Here is a 17,051-nt window from a genome sequence, read left to right as displayed (position 1 = left end):
AGATTAGAACTTGTATGGATCCTTGGATTGGAAATGAGGCGTTTATATCCAGGTTCCCTCTTACTTTTCAGCTGACATAAAAGATGAGACATTGAACCAGCAGCATGTAGTCACATTCATCTCCACGGTTGATTAGACTGCGAAGACCAACCATGAAAAGTGACGATGGTAACTGAGTGACAATGTTGGTCAGCTACCATCAGCTTTAAGAAGGGAAAATAGGTGATACAGACAATGGTAGATAAAAAGACCACGGTTCAATCATTTTGAGTAGCCAAGAGCAGCAAGTGAAATCTTTCCCTTGGCCGGTGATCAAAGGTTTGACCATGGATGATTTGCATATGTTTGAAGGATGCACAGTCAGTATCCCACCTCCTTGTGAGATGTAGAGGAGCCAAACTTATGGCCTAAAGCATAAATTCATGGCTTAAAGCATACATGAAACGCAGTAACATTGAGTGAAGGAGTTCCTCACACACACAATTAGCCCCAGGAAATTCACTTTTTTGCCCTTGCACTCACGGCCTTGATCCCCACTCCTAGTTCTAGAATTGTTCTCCAACCTTGATTCACATGAATTCACTTATTTCTCATCATCTTGTTAGCCATCAAAATTTATAGACTATAAACTAAATTATCAACCAACAGAGATACATGCCTTGTGATACATCAGCAACGAAACCACTATGGAATGAACTAAAGCCCATAGTATTCCAACTAGATTTTCAAAACAATTAAATTCCTCGACAAGAATCCTTCATTCAACCATTTTCAAAAGGCAGTAAAAGTTTGAAACCTACCTATGTTATTATTATTATAAGTTTAACTGCATGGGAATATCATGAATACCTTAACTAGGTTCAATACCTGGATGCCAATGTTATTAAAAGCACGCCTCAAGGCACAAAAAGCACGCCTCGCCTCAAGGCGAGAGGGGCTTTGTGCCTTGAGGCGCAGGCATAAGGCGCAAAAGCCTTGAGGCGCACGCCTCATACGATGGGGCCTAGTAGAAGTGCCCATGCTATATAAAGCCTGAAAGTTCTAGCTGAAAATTAGGCATCTTAACCAAGGAATCTTGGGTTCAAATTCCCTGAAAGAGAAAACAAACAACTATGTCACAGGGATTCGGCCAGACAGGTACCGCACCCGCATCGACGCAACGCAACGCGGGTGCGGGTGCGGCACCCGGTGCGGTCAACCCGACCCTGGGTGCGGTCAATGCACCCAAGGTCATTTTGGACCATTTTTGGATTTTTTTTTAAATTGCCCCTATGAAATGGGCTGCGGAATTTTTAAAAAACATCTTAGGGGGCGCTGCCCCCCTTTAATCCCCCGCCAGGGGCGGCCCCCCTGACCTCCACCCACTGACCGCGCAACGGGACCTGCGTCGGGGGGAACCCCTGGACTAAGGTTAAAAACTATGAATCAGGCTCCACAACTCATCAGTTTCTTAATATATTTTAACTTTTATTGGTTAATCTCATATATTTTCCAGTTATGTAATCAGTTTTTTAGTTACTTTTATATGTTAATCTCATATATTTTAACTTTTGTAGGTTAATCTCATATATTTTCCAGTTATTTCAGTTATGTAAACAGTTTATTAGTATATCTTAACATTTTTTGGTTAATCTCATATATTTACGAGTTATGTAATCAGATTTTTAGTTACTTTTATATGTTAATCTCATATTTTTTAGTACTTATTTGAGATTTTCTATTTTTTATTGATTGTTATTTAATCAATAAAGCATTTCTTTATTTATTTGTATTTTTAGATATTTTTTTATAATATTTTTTAAGTTTTCAAAAAAAGTGAGGCTTCCGCTTTACGCCTCGCCTCAGTTTTTGGTGGAGCGCCTTGCTACGCCTCAACGCTTTTCACAACACTGCTGGATGCAAAAGATGATTGATGAGTATCAAATAAACCAAATGTCAATGCTAAAGATAGACACCACATCAACCGCTCTTTTCCAGTTCCAGTGACCAATCTGGAGAAACATGAAACTAGAAATAACATAAGACGTAACAAAATGTAGCATGAAATACCAACTGTGTTGTACTTTCTCCAACAATTACATGAAGAACTAAGAACCTACACCAAAAATTTGATTCCAGATCCAGTGACCAAATTGGAGAAATACACCCATGACAAACTAGAAATAACATAAATTATAACCAAGAATAATATCAGAAATATCAACCTGTTAGACTTTCTCCAATAACCAAGATCCAAGAATGCCTACAAGACCTTTAGTCCCAAAACATGAAAACAAAAAGATTCTTTGAATGAGCATGTTCATTGGTTCGATAAGATCCATTATACAACTCCCAATATACTCTCTACCATTCTAATAAAACAGAGAAAAAGCAAAACCAATGTAAGACATTAAACTCTTGACACTAGTGAAGCAAAATGAGAAGAGAAGAAATAATAGACAGCAGACACGGTACCATCCATTATGACTGCACAAGTTATTATTCGATAAAATACTACTTAAACAAGCATAAACCTTCATTCCAAACAGTCATTATCATATTAGATGCACATAGATAATGCAGCAAACAATATAAAAACAACAAGTATGTGCCTCAAACATCCATAGGAAGATAGCATATTGCATAAAAGCATTTGATGAAGAGTAAGTCTTTAGCTAACATGTACAAAATGTAGAGAAGACACAATCCCTGCACATGCAAGACATTGCTACATCTAATGAAACTAATACAAAAGATTACAACAAGATTTGTGCAAATATGGCATTAAGAACGAAGGAAATCTAAGAACTTGAATCCTTTTTCTTCCCTAGCTAAATTCACAAGGAAGAAAAGAAATGAAGCAAATTAAAAACTAATCAAGGCTTGAGAATGCTCATCCCTTTCAGCATGCTTAAGTCATAAATTGAGGATACAAACAAGGATACAGGTGTAGAAAAAAATTTCTTGAAGGCTGAATAACTTCTTACTGCACAGATATATGACCAAATGATGTCAATTTTTTAAAGACAAGTCACAATTTGCAAAAAAGTATAAGTGCATTCTGAAACTTACTCCTCTGGCAAGGGTGACTTTTTCATTGCTCTATCTGGATCAATGATCCTTCAAGGAGGATATTCTGTTGTAGCCCTATGGAGGCATGCATCTTCAACACATACAAGTTAATCTTTTGGTCTATCATGCTTGCTTTCAGAATAATCATAGCCATAGGTCTCTGTATCATATGAAACAGAAGGATCATATCTATCTTCCAATATATCTCGTCTCCTAGATTCTGAAAAACTTGTCCTATGCATCCTGCTGCCATATCTATCCTGACTTTCTGCCCTTTGTATGTGTCTTCCTTCACTTGATACCCTTGATTTTGATGAAGAATGCAACCTTTCACCATGACGCCCAGTTCTAGAAGAATATGTGCTGTCCCTATGGTCATTCTTTGTCTTATGAACATCTATTTGATCTTGTGTTTTGCCATGCTCATGCCTATCCAGGTGCTCCACATTACTTCTCTCACTGTGTGGGTTTCTTGATCTATAACTTCTATTTTGCTTGTCCTTGCTCACGGTTTTCTGAATGTCCATCTGGTATCTATATTGCATGTTATGATCATCCCCCTTGGCGTTGTTTGATACATCTTGCAGATTCAAGCCTGATCTTGTTTGATCCCTATCCAGATCAACCTCTTCTTTCCCATAGAGAGCATCCTGATCACTGTTTGGAAACATCCAATCACCTTGGAAATGCAGTCTACTCCTTTCTGATGCACAATACACACTACCTTTAGATTCATGAATATCAGCAGTTGAAATGCCACAGGAAATAGCCCCTGGAGGTAAGACTCCTTTTTCTGTAGCACCTTTCACAGAGCATCCAATACCACCAGCACGTGCAATTTCATCCATGTGCCCCTCAATAATATCTCTTAAGACCTTCAAGTGGAGGAAAAGAAATTTACTTCTCAAAAATATCAAACTTTCATGCTAGGCTAGACAGAGAAGTATGCCAAATATTTTTCATTTGAGCACCAGTTAAGGAGCTGTAAATGGGCTGGATTCAACCAGATCTAGGTACCTAAAACAAAACTACATTGAAGTAGCTGGAGTGGGAGTAGGAGTTGGAATCAGATTGGATATCATCCACCCTAACCCAAATATAGATAATAACATAAAATCTAGATCTGACAACAATCTGGTTATAGTCAGTTTTAGATCAGATGCAAACCCAGTTCACATTTATAATTTGTCTGATACTGCTTTAAACGTGAGATTTTTTAAAATTTATGGTTAGCATGCATTCTTTAAACGTGTATTATGTGCCCCATTTCTGGCTTCAAACCCAAAGAACTCACTTTTTATGCTATGGAAGCCTGTCATAAGAGCCCAATTGGATTCCAGTAAATTTCAAGTCTGGATCAAAATCTATTCAGATTGTTATCATGTGCACCCACAATTAATATAACCAGGCTTATCAGGCCTTACTGCAGGTTCGGATTGACAGGAATATCCAACCCAAACAAATAACTTTGCCATCCCTATTAGTAAACTAAGTTGAAGTGAAAGCACCTAAGGTTTCTTTAATTACCAAAGGTGAGAAACTTCAACGACTGAAAATTAACAATTAAATAAGTAAAATGCATCACATTTACTGGCCTGAAGCTCTTTTCTCTAGGAGATTTTAGTTACCAGACTATCAACACATACCAGTGTGGATACAGTGTTCATCAAAGGTGCCATGGGTGCAAGACGAGAACTTTTTAGAAGGTGGTATAGTGAATACAGAGAGAAAGAGGGCAATTTGTTCCCTCCTAACCAAGTCAGGAATGGGCTAAGATGGACAAATCCTCACTATCCCAATTAACCAGATAGAATGGAGACGAATTATTCTTTCAAAATCCAAAAATATCCAAATTTTGGTTGCTATGTGAATCCTAACACCATGCAACCCCCCTTTTTCCTTCCTTTCCTCTCTCATGGAGATGTTTCCTTCACAAACTTGCAGTTAGCACTTGCTGAACAGAAAGAGGATGAGACAAAGGGTGCCATTGTGTGTGTGTGTGTCAGAGAGAGAGAGAGAGGAGGTGGGTTTTAAAAGAATAATGGCCACTGATGCCAGTGAAAGCAGAGAGGGGCATCGAAAGAAGAGGCTGTCGAGGTAGAGGAACGGGAACATGCTATGGAGTTTTCACCACCCTTAGTAGATATTTTTTTCTGCCTAAGAACTTCAGGCTCAGCCAAACTTTGACTGAGCCTAAAATCTGGACACACAGTTTGGCGTGTGTTGATCACACCTAGCCACACAGGACCTGTGTCGCACTGTGTTGACAGATGGGTACCCATCCCCTTCAGAAAACAGAACATAATCACCTGTATTGGTGTCCGCTTAACCTTCTTGCCACGATATGACATTCTCCGACGCTTATAATCTCTTTCTTCAGCCAAGAGCTCCTCCCTTGTCTTGATCTTATTTTGGTCATCCTTCAAGCAGTATCAAAACATTAGCCAAAAAAACACAATGCCACGAGAGAAATATTATCATCTAGTTGGCATACTTAAAGTGAAACAGATGTCAACAAAACAAGAAAACAATTTAACTAGATTTTTTATGGCATTGCTTACATGTACTGCATATACCATCAATGTTATAAAACTGTTCAAAATTGATATTAGTGAATAAGCACATTAAGAATAACTATTTCAAATGACGACAAGAAGATCCGGTTTCAATATTTTTCATGCACTGTACACAAAACAGAAATTCTTGACAAAACGGCGATTCTAAGTAACATAACAGGTGTTAAAAGGAAGAAGTGTCTCTAATCTTAGACAAAGTAGAACATGGGTCATATGAACTGATGAAATAAAGAACCAAACAATACCAGCTTAATATATTCCACTTTGGTGCTAAAAGGTCATGCTATCAGCATAAACAGATAAAATTAGGAAGTTGCAACCGCCTTTGCTCAGATGCACACAGAAAACCATTCACGTGAATGTAAAAACATATCCTTGTAAAGGTTATGTAAAGCACAATTCATCAATCTTTGATGAAACAGATTGTTATCAATAAATTCACACAAAACAGCAGGTTACACCAGGAGCTTTTGGTATATCTGAACTTGTAATGTTCAGACAAAAAGAACAAGTATCAGTTTCCACCAGGAGCTTCACATGCTAGCATCCCTAAGATTCCCCAGCTTGGTTGTCAGGAAAAGGAAAGTCATCCCCATGGGTGCCAAATTCCATATGAGAAAGTATAAAACTTAAAAGTTGGAATGTAGGAGTTAAAAGTTTGAAGAATGAAGAATAATAACATTACTAGTAAAAATAACAGAAACAATACGATAAAGAAAAATAAGGACATATAGAAATCCAAGCATGACAAGAAACTTCAAGACATACACGATTAGACCTTTGCTCCCGACAAACTTTTTGCTACTTCATTATAACTAATGCAAAATATATAGCCACAAAGCAGATCCTTGATGTAGCCAAATCCTAACTTGAATTGGGTAACACTAACTTCAGTTCAGCCCCAACATAAGATAACATCCCTCATCAGTGCTGACCAAAATAACTGCATTGGGACTTTACCATGAGCACTCTCCATATCAATAAAAACCATATGAAAATTTTCCTTTTTTCTCCTTAAATTTTTGTAAGTTGTCTTCAGAATACCTTTTCTTAATAACCTTCCCGGCATGAACAACACATTTAATTTTCTGCAAAGATATTTTTTTACTGTTATTTCTAAAATCTCTATAGATGGTTTGTAAATGCAGATACTCATGAATTGACAAATTTTTGCACTCAAAGATTTAAGGCACTCCTCTTCCATTTTGCTTAATGTTGGTCAACAAGATCTTGATGAATACTCCATTCAACCATGCAGGCTGCATCCTACACAACAAAAGCCCAATGCTTCCAATAGACTCTCAGCTAATACAAATGCTTGATTTATTATTAGCTGTCTTTTGCAATTTCAACTTTCTCAACACTCAAATTCATTTATCCATTATATATTTAAGAAGCATGCATTTGACGAAATACTCTAGCACTGAAAGAATTTCTCACAGAATATATGTGTGTTCTAGCAAGTTTCGTTTCAATCCATACTCCATATATCCAATCTTTGGCTCCATACCGTCTTCAACAGCTAGAGCTAACTTTAAAACCATATTTTTCTTTCACGAACCTTATTCCAGGTCCTACTTTTTATACAGTAGCTATTCCAATGTGATGAAGGGATTACACTTGCAGGTTCTTTACCTTCTCAACTGCCAGATTCCAAAAGCTTAATAGATTACATGTTTCAAAACAAGTTAATGGAACTACCAGCTACTTCTCAGAAAAGAATTACCTAGTTTTTGTTCAGCTCTGCCCACTGCAAAATTTGGTATAGGAGTCATGATATAACATGCTGGACTACATTATTCTGAAGTAATCAGTATCACCATCTACAGGCAGAAGCAATGATGTTCACACAAATCTGATTCTCTCTCCCTTTGTTTTTTATTTTACTTCCTTGATATTGCCAGCTCCAAATGATGCCCATCATGACATCGCAGACGTAGTGTAAGCTAAGCAATTGACACGAATTCCTCTCTCAAAAACAACTCAAAGGAGCAGAGAATATAAAGAACAAAACTTAGCAGGCTTTACCTAATCAACGGTACACTTTATTTAATCAAAGGTAAGATTTTGACAAACATCCCTGTGTATGCAATGACTAGGATTTATGCATTATCTTGCTAAACTTTATTTTCATATTAAACAAAATCAAAACTCTGACTGTATCGAAACAAAGAATTCCATACATGTCCTACTTTCTGATACCAAATTCGAACAAAATTAAACAAGTCTGCTCTCCCAAATGCTTAAAGAATTACACTAGGCCAAAAAAGAGAACCTGATCCCGATATCGCTGCCAGAGAAGTCCATCATGCTCAATTATAGGTCTATAATCAACACGTCTTCCACGCACCTCATCAGCTCTGCTTGACACATATGCATGCTCTGATAACCTATAAGAACAACAGTATTTTGTAAAACTATCTTTAAGAAATTGGAAAATAGTATATGCAAATTAATGATAAATACAGTGTTTAACATCTTAGGCACTAGAGAAATAACAAACTATTCAAATATTTATTTTGTAATTTTAAAAAACAAAATAACGCATTATGGTTAATTGAGAAGGCACAGTGCATGTCAAATATAGCTAATGATAATAGATCAAGACGGTCATAAGAGATAAGAAAAGGAATGCCACTATAAAATTAAATCTGATTCTCTCAACAACCAAATAAGAGGCCCGTACACTGTTTATATATAGAAGAGGAAGACCCCACCACAAGATCGGCATGATTAGTTAAGGTGGCATGATCTTTCAGCATTTCAGTGACAACTGGACAATCTCCACAACAGATTCTGGAAATCTCCCCAAAAACAAAGTGGAGGCACCCATGGTTAGGATGCCATGACTTTCATCAAATTAATCATATATTGAAATTTCCTTCAAGTTTAGCCACAGCAATATTACAGGCTAACAACGTAAATAACTTTATCAATAGTCATACCACTGAACAATTAGCACACCATAATCCTAATGGAGATGTTAAAGGATGTCACAGTCCAGATGGAATGGATAATAAGCTTTCAACTGACACCAAACTTGAAGATAATAATATAAAATGAGTTTAGATGCGACGATAGATAATAATCAACAGGCATGTTCGCGTATAGAACTTACAATTGAAACTTGGAGAGTGTTCCAGACATGCGCAAGCCCTTTATCCTTTCCTCCAATGAAGCACGCTCGAACAATGCAGCTACTGCAGCAGCTACTTGTGATACATAAACCTCACCTTGGCCAAGTACTTCTCCATCATTCCCACCTCTACGATCACCACATTTTACATTTACTGGTGCATCCGAACCGCTCTTTGAACCATCCTCCAGATGGCATGCGTCAACTTCAAACTCATAAGAAATTCGGAATAATAGTACGCCATGCACAACACTCAGCAAGCTATGTTTAACCATATTAATTGCAAGGAGCTTCCCGTTTACCTGTCCATACAAAATTGCCAGCTGAGAGCCCAACCACGACATACTCTCGAAGAAAACTGGACAGTCAAATTTAGAATTCCCGGAGTTGCCATCCATACAACGGTTTGCATCTTTCAACATCGCTCTTAGACACAGCTTCAACAGAAGGAACAAATGATCCCTCATTGCAGCATCTATTACGATCCCATACGAAGGGGAATTCGAAAGAATCCATCTCTTTGCGTCGGCCTCCTTCAAATTCCATAAACATGAAACCAACCTGAGCACACAGAAAGAACACTTAACCGGATAATCAGTCCAGCTCTCCAATTCACGCTTCAATTCCCAGAAATCTGAAGGAAGGAGCCTCTGCTGATGATTCCTGCAATCCAGCTCTTTCCTACCGAAATTAACACATTCAACAGAAAGAACAGGAGAAAGAGTGAAGATACGCTTCATATCTGCGTCAGTCGAAGTTCCAACCACGCCAGGACAATCCCTGTAAAAGAAATTACTATTGTATCCTGCATCATCATCGAGTGAAAAGCAGAGATCACCCCCTGACTCTTCGAGACCGCCGAAGAACTGGCTTTCGGACGGCAACTCCGACTCCGATTTCAGAGAACTGCGATAATTCATCGGGGGCAAGTCCTCCGGGTCGACGACCACCTGCGAAGAAGGGCAACGAAGAGAGTGAAGGAAGAGGCGTTCCGGAGGCATCTTGTGCCTGGAATCGAACGGACAAGACGAGAGCTCATCGCGATCTAGTGGTTTCCGAATCCGGAGGAGATCGGAGGCTTCTCCGACAGTTTTCTCCGCGCGGTCGATTAGGGTTTTCAGCAGCGAAGCCGTCTCCCGAAGGCCGAGTCGCGTTTGAGGAGGAAGGAGAGGAACGGGAGGGGGAGGGGGAGGGCGGAAGGTAAAGCTAGGATTGGGTTTTTGGGGGGAGAAGGTGAAATTGGGGAGAGAGTTAGGGTTAGGGTTTGGAAGGAGGAAGGTGAAGGCGGGAGCAGGAGGAGGAGGGATTTGCTGAAGAGGATTCATCGGAACTTCCACAGACGGAGAAAGAAAGAGCGGGGAAGGAGGCCTTTATACGTTCCTCTTTCGGAACCCGGAACCGGATTAAGGCTCTCTAGGGCTCGGCTTGTTCGGGTCAAGGTTGGGGCGCGGTCAATTGATCGGGTTTGATTTTTTATGACCAATCCGATACTGCACCTTCTCATTGAGTAGAGGTAGGCTGGGAAACGAGACGAGCAGCTTGCCGTTCGACTCGGCTTGGAAATTGAGCTCTGCCAGCCGAGCTACGAACCATATGTAAATGAGTTAAGCACAAACATTGCAAGCACATCTCAACTCGGCTCCTATAAGCTCGTTGTATATATATATATATATATATATATATATCGATTGGGTGTATCACCTAATGCCCAAGATTTGAACTCATGTCGGACGTGCGGTATTGAGGTGCGCATCCTTTTTTTTGTGATTTTTAACCTTTTAGTGTGGTTTTGAACAGCCCTAAAGACCTGGTTTCCGCCCAAGTCTTTACCGGTGGTTATGACCACCTCTAAAAGGTCTTTTTGCTCATATTTTTATGCATTGCTGATTGTGCGTGCGATTTACAGTGCAAAACGGCTTGAAACACTTTGGGTGTTCGACGTTACTCCTTATATATATATATATATCAGAGCATGTAGGATGGGGCGGCGGTTACCAAATTGTAATGCTCTAAAATTTTGACTTGTAATTTCGAAAACATTATCGAAAATCTTTTCAAAGATTTAAAGTTTTCACTTTTAAAAGCGACAGCGGAAGATATTTAGAAATGAGCACAAGTCAACAATCCTGAGTACGTTAGCTGAAAAAACATCATTCACATGAACAACAACTAAAAGGACTTGAAAAAATAAGGCAATAGATTAATATATATATATATATATACGGTGACTGAAATATATTAAAATATGTGAACTAGCATGCAACAAGAATATTATAGGTTTTTTTATTTTTTCTAAAATTTTACTAATATTTGGTTTTTAGAAGATTACGATGTATAAGAAGAAACTTTTAATCACTTGAAAATCAACCGCTCAAAATTTTCATAAATATTCAAGCATACAAAATCATCTTTTTTTATCTGATTATAATGATCTAATAGTCGGTTTCAGGCAATACACCACAATGAATGCATCTGAATAGTTAGATTTGCAAAAAATCTTATGAAAATCTTGATTAATACTAGTTTACATATTTCAATTTCTCAATATACATAATAAGTTTTATACATGTACTATACATATATTTATATTTTTTATATTATTAAACTTTAAATAATACTAAACAATATTTTTTTGCAAAAAAAACCAACTTGTGATTGGCTAGTAATGAGCTCGGCTAGTGAGCCAAGCAAGGATGCACCCTTAATGAGCCGAGCAGTAGGGCTGGTAAACGAACAAGCAGCTCATTGCGAACTTGTGTGATCGATTCGTATAGCTGGTGAGCCGAGCCACAAGCAGCTCGTTTAGCTTAAATGAGTCGAGCCTGAACATGAGGTGCTCGGCTCAGCTCGTATATATATATATATATATATATATATATATATACTTTAAATGTAACATATAAAAAGATTAATACATAATATATTTATATAAAGTGAATGATGAATGAAAATATATAAATAAAATATGAAATATTAAGTGTAATATATAAAAAATATTTATTTTTAGGTGTAGTATATATATATTTCAAGTATAAATAACATGGAATATTTTTGCACTAGCCAGTTCATGTTGGCTCGTCTCATCCTCGGACCAGCCAAGCTCAAGCTCTGCTTAGCTAAAAATGAACACGAGCTCAATCTACTGGTAAATGAGTTGAGCCCGATCATTTCCTGTTTGGTTAGTTCGGCTCATTTACCAGCTCTATCGAGCAGGACAGCCTAAGCTCGGCTATTACCAGCCCTAAAGAGAGGTAGGGATGTAAATGGTAGGTATTCATGTCAGATATTGACTGAATCCAAATAAATTTAATCAGATTCGGTAGCCAAAATAGGATCCAATTAATAATCATATCCAAATTCAGTCTCACGTTTTGCGTCTGAATCTGAATATATAAATGTTGGATTTTATGGAAGTTAGATCCGGACTCAGTTTTGGCTGATCACCATCTGATTCAGCGTCTGAACCTGGATCTGGTTATACTAGATCTGTTTAAGCCAAAACTCGATAATGCATAGATCCAACCCAAGTGAGACCCGTTTACATCCCTAAATAGAGAGGTCTTGCTACCTGAGTGGTTTTTAAAGTCGTTGTTTTGAATCCAAAATTACTTACATGGACTTTTAGAAAAAAAAGAAAAAGAAAAAGAAAAATGTCAATGGATAAAAGTTAACAAAATAATTAAAATTTTCAAATTTGTGAAAGATGAGAAAATAGAGACTAGTTGAACATATTGTTGCAGTTTCCCTCACTTTTTATTTTGTTAAATAACATGAACTCAATTAATCAGTGATGTTGGTCTATATAACTTTCAAGTTCAAACGCTCACGATAGACAACATTAGGGATGGCAGTGGACCGGGGGAAAGCGGGGCCCCGCCCCGCCTCGCCCCGTTTGGACCGGGGATGGTGGGCATGAAACGGGGATGAAGGTTAAAATTCATCCCCGTGCGGGGATGGACTGGCACGTTCCCCCGCCCCATCCCCGTCCCGGCCCCGCCCCGCCCCCGCCCCCGCCCCATCCACTACAAGAAAAATGTGGATTAGCGATGGTCTCTATCCATCGCTAATCCATCGCTAAGCTGTCACTAAACTGTTTAGCGACGGATTAGCGATGGATAGAGGCCATCACGAATTTTTGCTCGCTAATTGGTGAAAAACTTATATATCGTTAATTCTGTCACAAATTTGCGACAGATTAGCGACGGACATTATCCGTCGCTAATCTGTCTCTAAATTTAAAAAAAAAAAAAATTTGATCCCTGTCGGGCGGTATTCCGGCAGCAATAAGCCGGACTTATACTGCACCCGACAGGCATTGCACAGAACGATCGCTCTGCCTCGTCGCCGGACTTGTATCGTCCTCCGTGAACCGGTGCTCTCCGGCATCGCCGTCCTCCGTGAACCGGCGTCGCCGTCCTCCAGCAATCGCTCAGCTTCGTCGCCATCCACCGTGAAACGGCGTCCTCCGAAGTCGTCGTCGTCGCCTTCCTCTGGCGGCGGCGGCGCCGTCCTCCGGCGTCGTCGTCGCCGTCACCGTCCTCCGGCGTCATCGGCGCCGTCCTCTGGCATCGTCGTCGCCGTCGCCGTCCTTCGGTGTCATCGTCGCCGTCCTCGGCATCGTCGTCGCCGTCCTCTGGCGTCGCCGTCCTCCGTGAAACTGCGTCCTCTAAAGTCATCGCCGTCCTCCGGCGTCGCCGTCCTTCGTGAAACTGCATCCTCCGAAGTCGTCGCCGTCCTCCGTCGTTGTCATCCTCCATCGTCGTCGTCGTCGTCCGCTGGCGTCGCCGTCATGCTCTCCAACGCGCTCTTCGACGGGGAGAGAGCGGTTTAAATCGTGCGCGGTCGATTTAAATTTCGAACAGGGAGAGAGGGAAAATTTCGCGCTCGGTTTAAATTGAAAATTAGCGAGGGATTTAGCGAGAGAATTTTTCCGTCGCTAATTAGCGACGAATTAGCGACGAAAAAATTCTCTCACTAAATCCCTCGCTAAAATGGTTTTCTTGTATTAAGAATTAGCGACGAAAAATTGTTGTCATTAATCTGTCGCTAATTAGCGACGGATTAGCGATGAAACAACTTTCATCGATAATCCGTCGCTAATTAGCAACGGATTCATGAAGAAAATTTTCTCTAGCTAATCTGTCGCTAATTTGCGATGAAAAAAAACCGTCGTAAATTTCCGTCGCTAATTAACAATTTTCTTGTAGTGATCCCCGCCCCCAACCCTGTATATTTTTCTCTTACTGTTTACTAACCCTAACTCCCTAAGTTCCTAACCCTGGAGCCGTCGGGCCGTCGCCTCATTCCCTTCCCCATCTCATATGCATTATCGTTGGAGCCGGGTCGTTGCCGACCACCGTTTGCCGACACCATCTCTCCCTCCTTCCATCTCTGCCGCTGCCGTGAGCCTCCTCTGTGGTGCCATCCCCTCCCTCTTTTCTTTTTCCTTTCCTGCTTTGATTATTTAAACGCTCTGCGTGTTCGCCCTTTTTGCCCTATTGCAACTGTTTCATTGAGCCATTTCGAATCTTATTGGTGCTAGGTTCCATTCTTATGAAGAATCCATTCTACAAAAGCTTAAGAAGGTTTGCACTTTGAATTGATTTCTTTTTTTTATTTTTGTTTATTGTGCTTTAGGATATCTTCTTTACTCATCATCGAACTTTTGTCCCTTGCATCCATGGGCATTGTCTTGGTCAAATTGAAAACTGTTCTTTAATAGATTGGACGGGGCAGGGCGGGGATTAGAATGTTGAGACGGGGCGGGGGTGGAGGTTCAAAGTCTCCCCCATCACGGGGGTGGACCGGGGATGAAGGTTATATTTTAGAGACGGGGCGGGGGTGGAGACCTTGTCCCCCACCCCGCCCCGGTCCACTGCCATCCCTAGACAGCATTGATATTGAAATTACTCATCCAAAGTAAGGACTGTTGTATGTTGCAATGTTGTCAGTATTGGTATCGGCCTTGAATCGTTTGGCCACCGATTCAACTGTATGAGCCAAAACTGATACTCAAGCGGCCAAAAAATAATAAAAAAAATATTACGTGTCAATCATAACATGGCATGTGTTAAAACCATTAAAAAATAATTTTTAGTATTTTTATATTTTTAAAAACAGCCTATTCGGCGTATGCCGATATGATGTGTATCGGCCGATACAGTCCGATACGCACCCACACTGATAACATTGGTATGTCGAGGAATTGAAAACATAACTGTTTGGGGGTTTAAAAGCAATAAGTTTTTTTAAGTATAAAAAATTACTTAGATCATGATTTTTTTTGGATAATTCAAGGGAAAACCCCATTACCGGTCTCCTGTTGGTAAGACCCTTGAGGTCTCCCTTGCCCACCAGGGAGTACACTTATTATCGACCTTGTGGCAAGGGATGTCACCCATGAGTTTTGAACTTGTGATGTCTGGTTAACCCGGTGACATTTACAAAAGGCCCCTACCACATGAGAGGAGCCCTTGTGGGTTACTCGATCGCAAGGCTAGCTGATTGCATTGCCTATATATGAATCCATAATTAGGGGTGTCAACAGGTTGGATCTGGTTTGGAGTCAAGTGAGTTAAAATCTGGATTTGTTTTGAAGTGTGGGTACTGGGTGTGAACTCGGTTCCGGTAAGGTTTGCCATAAGAAAAATCATACCAGGACCCTATAAGGATTACATGAACAAGACATGGTTCATACCCGATAAAATAATATATTTTAAAATTTTCATATAAAAAAAATCACAGGTCTTAATCGGAATTCAAGTCAGACTCGGGTTTGGTACCAAATTTCACAAACCATACCTGATTTCATATACTAATCAAGAGTCCGACAGAGTTTCTAATCGGACTTCCTTTTTTATCACCAAACCCTAACCCTATACGGCTTGATACAGGTCGAGTCTATGTCAGACTCGACCCATTGATGCCCCTATCCATAGCCACATATATCTAAAGGGGAAGCTAGCCTATATCAGCATATCTACTAGGCATGGAAAAATGATTGTTGAGGTAAAATGAGATAGTGGGATAGTTACATCACACTATCATAACTGAGGGGTCTCAAGTTCAAATCCCGTTGGATTACCTCTGACCTGGTCTACCACGAAAAATATCTTAACATATATAGTATACTCTTGTCGTCAAGATGCATCATGGTAGGTGATATAACGACACAAGCAAGGGCAGAGCTACCAAGAGGCCAGACTGGGTACGTGGCCACCCTGACTTGAAAATATCCAATATAAGGTTTTGGGTCAGGGCAGTGCCCACCTTGACATTTTTACTGCATGTTAGAAGATACTCTCTCTCTCTCTCTCTGCATATATTATAAATGAAGATTTGGTTATATAAATTAGTTAAAAGATATTTTTTTACCTCAAGTCTCAAGTTCAAAGCCCTTTAGTGTTAACTTTTTGAAACCAAATTCGATTAGATCATGTTTGAAAACCGAATTTGAATCCTATGAGATTTTTCAATAGAATTTAATTTTTTTTTTACCAAACCTGACTAAACGGAAATCACATATCTGACCCGAATCTGCACCGTATACATTTGTAGTGCATGTACCTAGGGGTGTCCACATGTCAGGTATGACCCCATCCTGACCCGCACCAGATCTGGTTTGGTAACGAAGGAAGGGGTTCGATTAACTATTCCATTAAATAGGTTGAATATGGTTTATGAAATTTTATACCAAACCTGGATCCAACTTGAGTTCCGGTTAAGATTCACAATTTTTCAATGTAAAAACTAGAATTTTTTTTTACCAGGTGTGGATAGGGTTTCATTCATGTAATTTTTATCCTATTCATGTATGATTTTTTTATAAAGATCCAATCAAATTCAGATCCAGACCTGATATTGATACCTCATAGTCAGATTGCTGGTTTGGACTTGCTTATTTTGATGGCTTACCTAACAGTTGACACCCTATCTGTGCCCACCTTAACTTGAACACCAACGATATGATCCAAACTATTTATATCCATATATACTTGAATATGAAGGCTAGACAATTTATGTAAAAAACATATTGGCTATCATCATTAATACAGGATAGCATTGGTTACCCTCGTGGGTTTAAAAACCCTAGTTGGAAGTCATACGGGGAGGTTGTATTGACCAAATCTAACCACACAATTATATTCCGAATGGTCAAGATAGCATTGTGACAACCGTTTTTATCGGCAATTTCTTGTTTTTCAAAAACTGGCGAGAAATAAAAAAAAAATCATAAATCTCACGTTTTTTTTGCAAAATATTCGCTATAAAAAAATTAATTTAAATTT

General features: G+C 39.5%; 1 protein-coding gene across 1 annotated transcript; it reads right to left on the bottom strand.

The window, feature by feature from the left end:
* Positions 1-999: 999 nt before the first annotated feature.
* Positions 1,000-13,313, bottom strand: LOC149840672 (U11/U12 small nuclear ribonucleoprotein). Its single transcript, XM_090005113.1, has 5 exons — positions 13,167-13,313; positions 8,746-10,073; positions 7,903-8,017; positions 5,361-5,471; positions 1,000-3,926 (listed from the first exon to the last, which is right to left on the bottom strand). The coding sequence occupies exons 1-5, from the start codon at positions 13,311-13,313 to the stop codon at positions 3,159-3,161; spliced, it is 2,469 nt and encodes an 822-aa protein (XP_089861239.1). The 3' UTR covers positions 1,000-3,158.
* Positions 13,314-17,051: the final 3,738 nt, after the last annotated feature.

This window comes from Nuphar pumila, chromosome 4 (genome assembly GCF_984573655.1).
Source record: "Nuphar pumila chromosome 4, dmNupPumi1.hap1.1, whole genome shotgun sequence".
In the NCBI taxonomy this organism is placed as follows: Eukaryota; Viridiplantae; Streptophyta; class Magnoliopsida; order Nymphaeales; family Nymphaeaceae; genus Nuphar; species Nuphar pumila.
The sequence above is the reverse complement of the archived record's forward strand: the minus strand, read 5'-3'. Positions and strand labels throughout refer to the sequence as shown.

What these genes read in the sequence shown, in the direction of transcription:
- LOC149840672 (XM_090005113.1), bottom strand. Translation starts at nt 13,313, where the DNA reads ATGACGCCGGAGGACGGTGACGGCGACGACGACGCCGGAGGACGGCGC. An exon ending in GCTGGAGGACGGCGACGCCG is followed by an intron (nt 10,074 to 13,166) that starts GTTCACGGAGGA and finishes AATCCTCTTCAG; the next exon opens with CAAATCCCTCCTCCTCCTGC. An exon ending in GGCAGCGATATCGGGATCAG is followed by an intron (nt 5,472 to 7,902) that starts GTTCTCTTTTTT and finishes TACTGCTTGAAG; the next exon opens with GATGACCAAAATAAGATCAA.